Below are 13,233 nucleotides of genomic sequence, written 5' to 3'. Positions count from 1 at the left end.
GTCCCAGTCAGCAGCGTTAAGTTAGCAGTTGAGCACAAATCATTCGGACTCAACTAGGGACTGTTGGCGTCATCGTCACCATCAGGTGTGGCTGAGTCGGTTCTAACACATAGTGATCCTGTGTACCACAGAGTCAAGCACTGCCTGCTCCTTGCCCATGTTGCTCTGTGGCAGCCACTGTGTCAGTCCATCTCATCGTCGGCCTTCCTCTTTGCTGCCCCTTCGCTGTACAAAGCATGATATCCTTCTCCAGAGACTGGTCTCTCTTGATAATATGTCCAAAGTACGTGAGACCAAGTCTCACCGTCCTGACCTCTAAGGAGCATTCTGGCTGTACTTCTTCCAATGTGTGTTCTTTTAGCAGTCCTTGGCACTTCCAATATTTTTCACCAAAACCGTTGTTCAAATGCATCAAGCTTTCTTTGGGTTTTCCTTATTCAACATCCAACTTTCATATGCATATGACACAATTGAAAATACCACTGCTCGGGTCAAGCAAACTTTCTTCCTCAGAGTAACATCCTTGCTTCTCAACACCTTACTGAATGCCACGAATTGCTTGATCTCTTGGCTACTGCTTCCATGAGCGCTGATTGTGAATGAAAGCCAGGTGAAATCCTTGGCAAGTGTAGAGTAGGTAGGTATCCACCTGTGTTTGTAGATCAATGACTGGGGAAGCCAAATGACATCATGTTTGCTTTGGAACCTTAGCAGCTCTAGATTGTGATACACATACGTGGGTTTTTACTCAAAATGTCTAAATTTAGAGCAGCCTACTTAGCTTCCTTCCCATCCTTCTTCCCCCCACCCACCCTGCCCGAGGCTGATTGTAGGTGAGGCAGACAGCAGAGGGTAGCATCTAGGGACAGGGGGTCTGAGGGAAAAAGAGTGGATGAAAAGGATTCTACGAAATCATAGAAATGGTTCTTAAAGAAAAGAATGGAAATGTGGAACTGGTGTTTCTCCTATCCTTCACTTAGATTGATATGCTTTGGAGGCATTGTGCCCATCTCTTTCACCCTTTCCTAAAGAACTCTGCACTCTTCAGTTTACACCACATCAAATGGCAGTGTGGGGGTCTTTGAAGGTGTCCCTTTTCATTGTTCTTTGAGATCTGGGGACAAAAGGAAGTCTGCAGGGGCAAGACCAGGACTGTAGGATGGACGAGGGTAAGGATTCCTAATGAAATTCTCTTTGAGAACAGGGCACTGACCCACCCAAGGGGAGGGTATTAGTTATATCTCCACAGGGAAAGAGGGACCAGACTTCAACCCGGTGCTCCCTGACATGAATGCAGCATACCAGCATGAAGCAGGGAACCAGTAGAGAGGTCTGAGGGGCTAGTCCCAATCCCAACTACTTGGGAAGTCTCTCTTCTCCCCAGAAGAATGCACTTCAGAGGACAGCACTGAAGCTACAGTTCTGGGAGAAGGACATGTCTGATCAGAGCACACAGGAGCAAATGAAGGGAGAGGAAGAGAGAGGGGAACACATCCTGGCCCACCAAGCTCTGAGGACGATATTCCCACTCAGAGCAGCCAATGCCGAGAGAGGACCACAGGGCCGGACCCACTAAGAGACACGACATCCCTCACTGACCCATAGCACTACGGGGGAAAACACTGGAGACACAGTGAGGGAATTGCATCTGATTTGACCCTACCGAACCGAGGTGAAACACTAAGGGCATGCAACAGAACAGCAAGGGGAACAGAGCAACCAAGTCCCCAGGGAATACCAAAAATAGACTTTGGGGCCAGGGCACTCCTAAAAGTCAGCAAACAGACCTTGAGCTCTTTACAGGCTTTTCTCTTCTTTTTTTCGTCATTGAGTTTTGTTGTTGTTGTTTTCTTTTGTTGTTTGGTTTTGTTCTGCCTTGTTTTTTGTGCATATTATTATCTCTGCAGGTCTATCTAGATAAGATAGGTGGTTTAAACAATCTGGAGGAGAAAACAACAGGACAGATGGTTCTGAGGGACATAGGGAAGTGGGGGAAAGGAAGTGGGTGTTAACAAACCCAGGGACAAGGGAACAATATGTGATCCAAAATCAATGGTGAAGAGGGTGTAGGAGGCCTGGTAGGGCATGATCAAGGCCAATGTAACCAAGAAGAATTATTGAAACCCAAATGAAGGCTGAACATGATAGTGGGACAAGAGGAAAGTCAAAGGAAATAGAGGAAAGAACTAGGAGGCAAAGGGCATTTATAGAGGTCTAAATACTGGCTTGTACATATGTAAATATATTTTTATATGAGGATGGGGAAATAGATCTATGTGCATATATTTATAGGTTTAGTATTAAGGTAGCCAATGGACATTGGGCCTCTACTCAAGTACTCCCTCAATGCAAGAACACTCTGTTCTATGAAACTGGCATTCCATGATACTCACCTTCCCGACAAGATTGCCGAAGACAAAGTGGGTGCATAAGTAAATGTGGTGAAGAAAGCTGATGGTGCCTGGCTATCAGAAGATATAGCGTCTGAGGTCTTAAAGGCTTGAAGATAAACAAGCGGCCATCTAGCTGAGAAGCAACAAAGACCACATGGAAGAAGCCTGGATGATCACATGCGTTGATAGGATCGGGTATCAGGCATCAGGAATGGACTTGATGGTAGTGAGTTTGGAAGGCTTTTGTTGGTAAGCACCCTAATGTGTCCCAAACAAGAAAACTTATCTGTACCCATCTACTCATCTCAGAGACATGTTTGAACACATTTTGTTTAGAATAAGCCCATGCATGTATGAAATGGAAACCCAGTGGTCACTCTTTTTGACTGACCCTTTCAAGTGAGCTGTGGCTAGTTGCTTACAGAGAGCTAGGTGGTGACCTGAGTTTGCCCTGTTGGCTCTTGGCTCCTCCTTCTCCCTCCCGCCCCACACTTGACCTCACATCTTCCACCTTACCAGACATTCAAAGCATTGCCAAGTAGGTTACTGGCCACAGCTTCTGAGCCCTGAGCTGTCTTTGGCCCAATTTCTCAGTTGAATGTGCAATTTGGACACGAGAAATGTCTTCATTTCCTATGACTGGGGAAAAATAACGAAGAGAAAATGGGTAGCAATGTCTAACCACAGGAAGTAGAGAAGGATGAAACAGAGAGGGAGGAGGGAGAGAACCAATGGAGGCTTGAAGACGAGAGGCAGGGGGATATAGGGCAAGGAGTTGGGATCTCGGTTATGTGTTCTCCCACAGGCTCCCTCCACCCGCAACCCTGCCTCTCTCAACACCACAGTGGTTGCCACAAACCACACAACATATGAGCTCTGGAAGTGGAGTCATATCAGAATTTCTGATCAAAGGGTGTAACGCACCTTTCCAGAAAGGGGAAATGAACTAGTCAATGCCAGGTTCCCCTTTTCCCTGTGGTTGGGCCCACAGATCAGCCAACTCCCTCTGCCACTACTTCCTGCTACCGGCTCTGGGCTGCTGCCTGTGTTATTCATTAACCAGGCACTAATATTTCTGTGTACACATCTGTAAGCCTGGTGCAGGACATGGGATCCAGAGGAGCCCAGCAATCTAGCCAGCTACCAAGATCCTCTTTAATCAGGCCCAGCCAACCATGTTTACCTATTGCTTATTGTGTCAAAAGCACTGCCCAAGAGCCCTAGACTAGAGGAAGCCCAGGAAAGATAGCATCTTCTCAAATTCACTGCCATTGAGTCAATGCGGACACATAGCCACCCACTGTGGGTTTCTGAGCCTGGAACTCTTTATGGGAATTGAAAGCCCTGGCTTTAACTCTTGGAGCTGCTGGTGGTTTCAAACTGCTGACCATGTGGATTGCAACCCTCCAGGATGCCTCAACTAGGGCGCCTGCGCCATTTGTATATAAATACACCTCTGTGAGGTGTATCCAAATAATGTGCTAGAGTTGGTTCATGCTGTCTTGTAAGAGCTGATTATCGGCCTCTCTTGCCAACCTTACCTTTGCTGCCTTCACCTGGATGAAACATGTTGGTGGTGGAGGTATGCAGACTAGAGACATTAACAGTCATTACCTAGCAAGGCCTTCCCTGCTCCCATTGCCCTCATTCCAAGCACATGGAAGAGGTAGTTTTGAGATGTCCTTCGGCACACTCCTGTGGCCATCTCTTTCTCAAGTAGGTCCAAGCAGGTGTAAGGCTCTTTGGCTCCTGGCTCACGGATTTAAATGAATGAGGAAACAGTTTCTACTTCCCGGGAATGACTGGTCTAATGAAAAGGCGGTGTATTTGCATAGTTCTCTCTGTGTTTTCTTTCCTTAACTCTGTCAGGCACATAATCTCCTTTATCCTAACAACCATCTCCCTTCTGCGGGAGGCACAGTTGCCAGAGCGAGCCTGGTAACAGGAAAATGAAATCATGCCACTTTTTCTTTTTGCTTAAAATCCTAGAAGGACATTTAGAGGACCTTAGAATACACCTGAGCTCTTTTTCTGTGACTCAGGAGACTTTACATGATCTGGTTGTAGCTGGAGAAGGAGCCACGATAACATAAGCGGTTAAGCACTCCATGGCTAGCCAATAGGTCGGCAGTTCAAACCCACCAGATGCTCTGTGGGAGACAGCCGTGGCAGCACACTTCTATAAAGACTGATAGTCTTAAAGACCCTGTGGTGGCAGATCTACTCTGCCTGGAAGGGTGTCTGTGAGTCAGAATCAACTCAATGGCAACGGGTCTGAGACCTCCTTCTATCCCTCTTTCCTCGATCCTCAGTGGTTCTCAAAATATAGTCCTTGAACCAGCAGCATCAGCTTTACCTGGGAACTTGTTAGAAATAGAAGCTGTTGGGGCCCATCTCAGAGCCTACTGATTCTTAGAGCAGGTGGCCAACACTCTAGAGTTCACCAAACCCTCCACATGAGTGGATACCTGCTGACAACTGTTGACCATTTTCTAGTCCCAAATTGACCTGTCTGGACACTGCCTGTCCTTTTGGCATGGGGAGGCTAGGGTTAGATCCCTTTGTATGTCTTTGGCATCCACAGTTCCCATTTCCAGAATGCTCTCCCCATGGACCAGTTTGTGACCAACTCAGTTTCATGATTCAGCTGTCAGCTGACTATCATGGACTCAGGAGCGTGTTCTCAACGCCTTCCACCTCTCATTCTACTTTTTCTCATAAACCTGCTTTAGTTCCTTTGCTCTGCTCTAAAACAATCTTTTTTATTTTCTTCCACTGGAATGAAAGCCCCAAGAGGACAGCTACCATGTCTCCTATATATTCCATATCTCTAGTCCCTAGGAAAGAGGACTACAATCAGTGGTCAAACAATCGATGTATACTTGTTGAACCAATGAATCATCAAGTGATGAAGGTAAGGTACTTGTAAGTAAGTAACTAAAACTTCACTTGAGAGCCTCACACCAGGCCCCAGTGATGTTCTTATAACCCCTTGAAAAGAAAGATGATTTCTTCAATGTGGGACTTCTTTGCTTTACAAGGTCACCCATGACGCTAAAGAATCTGAAAACCTCAGAGTTAGAAGGGTTCGGTAACAGGTTCAGCCCTCATCAGATGAACAATTTTTTAAAAGTCTTACTATGGAGATTCCCCCGCCCCACCCCACCCCCTTTTTTTCTTTTCATCTTAAGGGCCATAGTCTTGGAGGCTCTATTAGCCTCTATCAGACTAGTGAACTGGCTTTGTTAGTGATTTTGAGTTTTGTTCCACATCTTTCTCCCCCTCTACCCAGGAGCTCCTGCTGTGACCCCAATCAGGGCATTCAGTGGTGGTGGTAGAAAGGCACCACCTGGTCTGGTCTCAGGGTGGTGGAGGCTGAGGTTCACATGATCCATTCATCCTTTGGAGCCATTGTTTCTACTCATCTTTGACTTTCTTCACTCTCTTTTGCATCTTGATGGTTGGTGTGTGAGTCTGTAGACTAGAGAAACAACATTCATAGACATTCATATGTGTATAAGAAAGAGCTTTGTACACAAGAACAGTTGAATATTGAGAAAACATCCTAGCCCAGTTCATAAGTCGATAAGTCCAATATTAGCCCATAGGTTCGATACCAATCTATAAAGTCCTCTTCAGACTCATGAAACACAGGCATGATGCCAAATGCAGGAAGATCACAAGCCAGTGGGTGGAAAGTCTTATGGATCCAGTGGCAGTGGAAGCATCTCAGCGCTGGCAGGGGTCTCCATGTGGTTCCTCTAGCTCAGGGCTCTAGCGAAGCTTCATGTGTCTTCTCAACAGGAATGTCTCACAGGGAGTGAGTGTGTGTCCCTCCTCCAGCTAGTTATCTCCTTAGCGCCTCCAAATGAGGTCGTCACAACCTGATTGACAGGCTAAACTCCACCCCTTCACTCTTAAGTCTCAAATTGACAACAGATTATGTAACTATCACAGTCGGGAACCAGCTTTTAAGACCCAGTCACTACTCGTCATAGAAGGATGTAGGAATTTTCTTTGTGGGCTATGTTATGTTACTTGACCATGCTATCTCCTGAGGCTGTGGTCTGAGCCCAGACCTAGTGGTTCATAGGAACTTGAGGGTGAGGTATTTGGTTATGGCCAAGAAATTTTCATAATGTTGTCACATGCTTGTACATGGATATATTTGCAGCCCATATAATTATATATGTAAAAATATCCTCTGCCAAATCAATCTATCGATCTGTAAGATATATAGTTCCTGGTGGGATGTTTAATTTTCTACTTGAACATTCTTTAAAAAAAAAAACAAAAACCCTCAAAACCCAAAAACTCAGACGCTTTGCCATCAAGTCAATTCTGACTCATAGCAACCCTGATGGGGAGTAGAACTGCCCTTATGGGTTCTGTGCCTGTAACTGTCCACAGCAGCAGGCAGCCTCAGCATTCTCCCGTATTGCCCGCTGGTGCTTTGAACCGCCAATCTTGAGGCTGGCAGCCACCATGTAACCCACTGTGCCACCAGGGCTCATGGAAAAAATTAAAAAGATGATGGAATTCTTCTGAGAACTTTTTGAAGCCCCCTCCTGAGTAAACATATAACAATCAGTTCAATTGCAGACAGTCCTACCTGTTAGAGAAGGAGCCCCGGTGGTGATGTGGGTTAGCCATTGGACTGCTAACAGCAAGTTCAGCAGTTCAAACCCACCACCTGCTCTGAAGGAGAAGGACCTCCTGTCCACTCTGAAAGCTTCACCATCCTGGAAGCACTCTATTGGGGTTCTCTGTCTTGGACTAGACTTACTGACAGCGAGTTTGATTTTAACTGTTGACGTCTATCTCCCTGCTTCATTCTATCATGGTTCTTGTTCTTTCACCAAATTCCCATAAAAATCTTCCAGCATTCCCTAGCTTGCTTCTCATGTGTCTGTGTAAAAAAAAAAAAAAAAAAAGCAGCCACGTGGAGTCAGGAAAACCTGGATTCAAATCCATAACTGACATAGGCATTTGATCAGCTCTATTAGGAGCCCTGGTGGTGTAGTGGTCATGTGCTGGGCTACTCACCACAAGGCCAGTAGTTTGAAGCCACCAGCTGCTCTTCAAGGGAAAGATGCGGCTTGCTTTCTACTCCTGTCAAGAGTTAGTCTCAGAAACCCATAGGGACAATTCCACCCTGTCCTCTAGGGTCATGATGAGTCAGAATTCACTTGATCACAGTGATTATTGTCATTGCTATCATGCAGTGTTTCGTCTCCAAAATATTTTGGTTAATTTGTCTCAATTCCCTGAGTTCGTGTCCTTTAAAATGTGAGGGGACACCCCCTAAAATCCAGAATTGTGCTGGCTGAGCAGAGCTTTCGTAGCACGCATTTTCCCCACTAGACAAGCATCGATTAACTCACTTTGAGTTAGTGCACCCAGTGGCATCGCCTGAGAAGGTTCTCTCTAGTCTCAGTGAAATTTTTTTTTTCCACAAAAGCTGTTTCACTTGAACCTTGTTTTTTGTGATGGCCAGTTTAAGAGAATAATGTGCGGCTGTGAAATTTGTTTCCTGCTCAGGAAAAAATGCCGCAGAAACTTGTGATGTTGAACACAGCTGACAAGGACAGTGCTGTGGGGAAAACTCAAGTGTATGAGTGGTTTTCTTGTTTCAAAAAAGGCGAAATTTATAACAAACCTTTTTCTGGATGTCTGATAACTTCTGGAAAGGATGAAAATGTCAACTCATAGAGCATTTGGAGTTCGCTCCACCAGGTTGGACTGTTAATCAAGCTTTCTATTTAGAGGTTCTGAAAAGATTACTTAACAGTGTGTGACAAAAAAGGACTGGTTTGTGGCAGACGGGGGACTGATTTTGCTACCATGACAATGCACCTGCTCATGAAGTCATCTCAGTGCACCAGTTTTTGCACAAACCACCATGCCTCTCTCCCCCCATGCACCTTACTCACCTGACCTTGCTCCATGTGACTTCTTTTTGTTTCCATGAATGAAGAGGGACACGAAAGGACAGCACTTTGATGACTTAGAAGAGGCGAAGAAAAAAAACGAGGGAGGTGCTGTCAGCCATCCAAACAAACAGAAGAGTTTGAAAAATGTTTCCAAGAATGGAATCACAGATTTAACAAACGGATTAAGTGTAATGAAGAGTGCTTTGAAGGTGATACGGTTATTTTGTAAAAAAAAAACAAAACAAAACAAAAAAAACCAAACCTTTAAAAACATAGCTTTGAAAAAAAAACCCATTTTGCGGGGGTACCCCCTCATATATTGGTCAGCATAGAACATGCTTCTGATTAGATCTAAATGGTGTGGGATTCTCATCAATCTGTTTTGACATCATCGTTTCTGCTAATTCATCCAAAACCAGATTTGCTTTGTTTTGTTGGGGGGGGGGGGGAGGAGGGCTATAATACACCATGAACTCATAGTACAGTGAACTGAAAAATCCCATTCTTGTTTCTTCGCTATTACTGTCAAACCAGGCCTCCCTCATCCCATTATAGTTGGCTCCCAAATGAATGGCTGCCATCCTTAACATTTTTTTTTTACGAACTAGGTTTATTTTCTGTTTCTTTAGATGTATTTCGTGATCCCCAGTCGCATGGCTTGGAAACAGAGACTAGAGGATTGTGGCCTGCTCGAGGCCCGCTCTGCCCACAAGCTGTGGTCTCTGTTGCCAGCTGCCTAGTGCTCAAGTTTTGGGGAAAGCAAAGAGAGAACATGAACTCTAGATTGGGTGGGATTTTGTAAGTGAGCAGGAGATGGGGGGCTCTTGACATGAGGGCAGAAGCATGAACCCAGAAAGGGCTCTCTGGAGAGTTTCTTGGACAGACAGGCCTCTGAACTGGGGCAGGGATTTCTGATTCCAGCTGTCCATTGCAATCACTTGGGAGGCACCAGCCCACTGTGTCCAGCCCCAGGGACCCGGAGGTGGTATCTCCTCGCTTTCCATACCTCCCTGTGTTCTGACAGTAGCCAGGATTACGAACCACAGGCTAGGAGGGGCTGGGGAACCAGTAAACTCAGTCCATGGGAGGGGTGTTTCTGGGGAAGAAGTGAGTTAGGCAGGGCAGACTGGCAAAGAAGAGAGGACACACAGCAGGTGACCGAAGGACAGGAAGCATTGTTGATCCAGTTGACTTAGTGGATGATAGGGGGACTCTGTAGATTTCTGGGCAGGGGCGGGGGATAAAACATTTTGAGCCCCGGTGATAGACCGAACACTTTCCAAGAATTACAGCTAGCTGGCTTCAGCGTTTTATAATCCCTTCCGTCATGGTTGTTTCCTGTGCGGCCCAGGGTCACAAAGAGTCCTGGGGGCACAGGGAGGTAGGCCCTGGGCTGCTAACGGCAAGCTCCGTGGTTCAGACCCACCGGTGGCTCCAAGGGAGAAAGTTGAGGCTCTGCCCCCAGAGAATTTCATAGTCAGGGCAACCCGACAAGCAGTGCTACTCTGCCCTGGAGGGCCGGACAGGATGGCAGTGGGCCTTGGTCGGTGGTCAGTGTCAGCCTCTGACTGGTGAGTGACTGGCCCGGTATGGGGCACCCTGGAAGAAAAAAGACAAGACCCAGACCTCCGCCAGCTCCCAGTTTAATGGGGAAGATGAGATACAGGCTTGGAGCACACACTCAAAGCCGCAGGTCCCAGGGAGACAGTGCAAGCCCCATCCATCAGCGGTCTCAGGCCCCTGGCCTTCCCTCCTGGGAGCCATTGCGCAGACCTTTCTGCGTCTTCTTTGACTTCCTTTAGTCTTTCTGCTCCACCTCCTTCCTGTTGATTTATTGCCAGCATCACCACCTAGCTGTGGTAGGACTTTGTCCCACAGGAGCGAATCCTGCTAGCCACCTTGCTTCCCGACCCCTGGTCTGCAGGAGCTTGTGATGTCCGGCCACTCCTTCGTTAGTCACTGAGCCAGGGCCCCCTGGGGAGGGACAGTCCGTCAGGAGCGGATCCCGAGTTGGTGAGAGAGGTGTATACAAAGCGTTCTGACAAGCGAGGCCCAGTGGTGGAGTGGGTCGAAGGATTCCAAGAACCCTGGCGCTGCGCCCTCTCCCAGCCTGCTCCGCCTGTAGAGAACCAATCCCCGTGCCCCCCGGGGGAGCCCCTGTAGGCCCGGAGGTGGGGCGGGGTGGGGTGATCACGAGTCTGTGGTGAAGTCCGAACTCGCCGCACCCTCAGTTTGGTTTGCGCTCCTGTCCGCACTGGTCCCCGGTGCCGCCTCTTGTCCGCCGCAACCGAACAGGGCCGAGCCCCGTTTGCGCAGCATCTGCAGCCCGTGGCCGAAGGCCCTGCGCACCACGGAGGAGGAGAAGTAGAAGAGCAGGGGGTCCAGCGTGGCGTTGAGGGAGCTGAAGAGCACGGCTTCTATGCGCCACTTGGGGCTCTTGCCCGTGTGATAGCCCACCAGGTGGGAGACGTTGTAAGGCCCGAAGCACACCAGGAAATTGAGCAGCGTCACCACGGCCAGCCCCACGGCTCGCCGTCGCCTCTGGGTCCCCACGTGGGGCTGGGTGAGCATGATCCACACGAAGCGCCAGTAGCAGAAGATGGTCACCACCATGGGGATGAAGAAGAGCACCAGGCACAGCTCCAGGCGTACGGGGAGCACCACGCTCCGCTGCCCTTCGTTGAAGTTGTCATAGCAGACGAACGCGCTCCCGTTGGCGGCCGGCGTGGTGGTGTTCAGGTACTGAACGATGATGACAATGGTGCAGTGACCGAAGGACATGACCCAGGCGATGAGCGCGGCGATCACGCCGTAGAGGGGCCGGCGGGAGAGCTTGTACTGCACAGGGAAGGCCACCCCCAGGTAGCGCTCGATGCTGATGCCCGCCAGGAGCCAGGTGCTGCAGTAGATGCTGCTGTAGAAGCCGAAGGCCGTGAGCGCGCACGCGATCTGGGGCAGCCGCCACTGGAAGTTGTTCGCCGCCTCCATTATCTTGAAGGGCAGCAGCAGCAGCAGCAGCAGGTCTGCAAGCGTCAGGCTGAGGAGCAGGATGTGCACCGGCGCCGGGTGGGGCTGCCGGACCCGCCCCACGAAGGCCCGCAGGGCCAGGAGGTTGGCCGGGAGACCCGTGAGGAAGATGAAGAGGTAGGCTGCCAAGATCAAGGAGCTGTGCAAGGTTAAGGAGTTCATTCTGGAAGAGTTAGGAAAACACAGTCAGGGGTCCTCCCGGCCGCCTCCTGCTCCCAGGCAGGGCCCCCTTCCCAGGTCAAGGCTGCTTCGTGCCTCACGGTTTACTCCCACCACCTGCCCAGAGCAATTATTGACTTTGCCTCGAGTGGGGTATTAAGCAGGAGTTATTATGTTTGCTGTCATGCGTTTCTGGGGGAGACCAACCTCTACCTTCCCAAGCCCCCCCCACACCCACCCACTAACACACATACACACACACACACACACACACACACACACACACACACACACTAACACACCCTCCCTCCCTCCCTGCCAGGCTTCTTCAACCTGTCCCCTCCCCCCTCCCAAGGGCAGGAAGTCCCTGCTTTATCCGGTTTCCTAACTGGACTAAATCCTCTTTGTGGGGGCAGAGACCTGTAGGCGGGACATCATCACACCTGAGACAGAGATGGAGGGTGACTCGGTTGAACCAGGCCTGGGAGAATCTGGGGACTGGGCTCCCTTCTGCCTCTTCTCTCCAGAATGAGGTGCCCAGAGCCCCAGCCCTACCTCCCGGCCTCAAGCTCCCTGCCCACCTCCACCCCTGCACCTCCCCATTTTGCAGAACACCGAATCGCCACCCCCCTCCACCACTGCTGTCCCACCCCCAACTCTGGGACGCTGCTGAAAAGGGAAGCTTCAGAAAGGGGCAGAGGAGGAGGGAGGGTGAACCAGCACTATCCTCCTGGGCTCGGCTCCGAAACACTTTAGAGAACTCTCAGAACCGGGACCTGCGGTGGTGGTCCTGACTCTTGAACTTGAACTTCTTAATGGAGTGACTCCTTTTCTACTTGGCCTCAGGCCCCCTACACGATCTTGCCCCTCTATCATCTCCCGCCCCTTTCCACTGCCTGTCCATGTTTGCCTGCTCCCATCCATCCGGGCTCCTGGCTCCGCATCTCTGGCTGTGATCCTTACATTTCCACTTCAACAGACTTCCTCCAGGTTCCCCACCCCAATACCAACACCTACCCCTTCGATTCCGATTCTGCCATCACTTCCCAGAGCTTCGGCACTACGCTATCTGCCTTGTCTGGTCGTGGGTCCGGAGAGATGGCTTCTGGGGCTTAGTCCTGAAGGAAAGTCTGTCGGCTTCTGGGAAGACAGGTAGGACTGTAGCCCCTACCGCTCATTACACAGAGGAGAAAATTGTAGGGAGCCTGACTGACAGACAGCTTTTATACCGACACGAGTCACATGACCAGAGAGGAAGGTCAGTCACTGACCACTATCTCCTCGCAAACCCAAAGCCAAGAGCCCTTGCTTCTTCATTCTGCCCTAGATCTTGTCACCCTGACTTCCAAACCCAGAGTTTCCTGCCCCTAATATCGGAATTAAAGAAAAATAATAAGCTCAGGCATCCCCCCACCCCCTTTCCCAAGTATCTTCTCCTCTCTTTTCTACACTTTCTACACAGTTTCTTTTCTACCCCCCTTGACATGCTGTTCTCTGTCTCCCACTGCCCCCCATCATCCAATAGGTTTATTCTGACCTCTCAGTGGAAACAGATTCATTTCTCCCAGTCTGCAGCGCGTTACGATAGAAATAGCCTGAGATTTAGTGTCTCGCGGGCTTGAGTTCAAATCCCTGTCCCTTCACTGATGTGCTGTATGATTTTAGGGCAGATTTTCTGAACTTCTCTTTTATTTTATTTTTTAAAAATAGTTGCAAGGGAA

At 49.1% G+C, this 13,233-nt stretch overlaps 1 protein-coding gene across 1 annotated transcript; it reads right to left on the bottom strand.

Moving 5' to 3' along the window:
- Positions 1–10,516: 10,516 nt before the first annotated feature.
- Positions 10,517–11,515, bottom strand: LOC142431657 (free fatty acid receptor 2-like). The gene has a single exon (XM_075536671.1). The coding sequence runs from the start codon at positions 11,513–11,515 to the stop codon at positions 10,517–10,519; it is 999 nt and encodes a 332-aa protein (XP_075392786.1).
- Positions 11,516–13,233: the final 1,718 nt, after the last annotated feature.

The sequence above is a fragment of the Tenrec ecaudatus genome, chromosome 18, assembly GCF_050624435.1.
Source record: "Tenrec ecaudatus isolate mTenEca1 chromosome 18, mTenEca1.hap1, whole genome shotgun sequence".
In the NCBI taxonomy this organism is placed as follows: domain Eukaryota; kingdom Metazoa; phylum Chordata; class Mammalia; order Afrosoricida; family Tenrecidae; genus Tenrec; species Tenrec ecaudatus.
This window is presented reverse-complemented; position numbering and strand designations above follow the sequence as displayed.

Excerpts from the sequence above, each read along its gene's own strand:
- LOC142431657 (XM_075536671.1), bottom strand. The coding sequence starts at position 11,515 with ATGAACTCCTTAACCTTGCACAGCTCCTTGATCTTGGCAGCCTACCTC.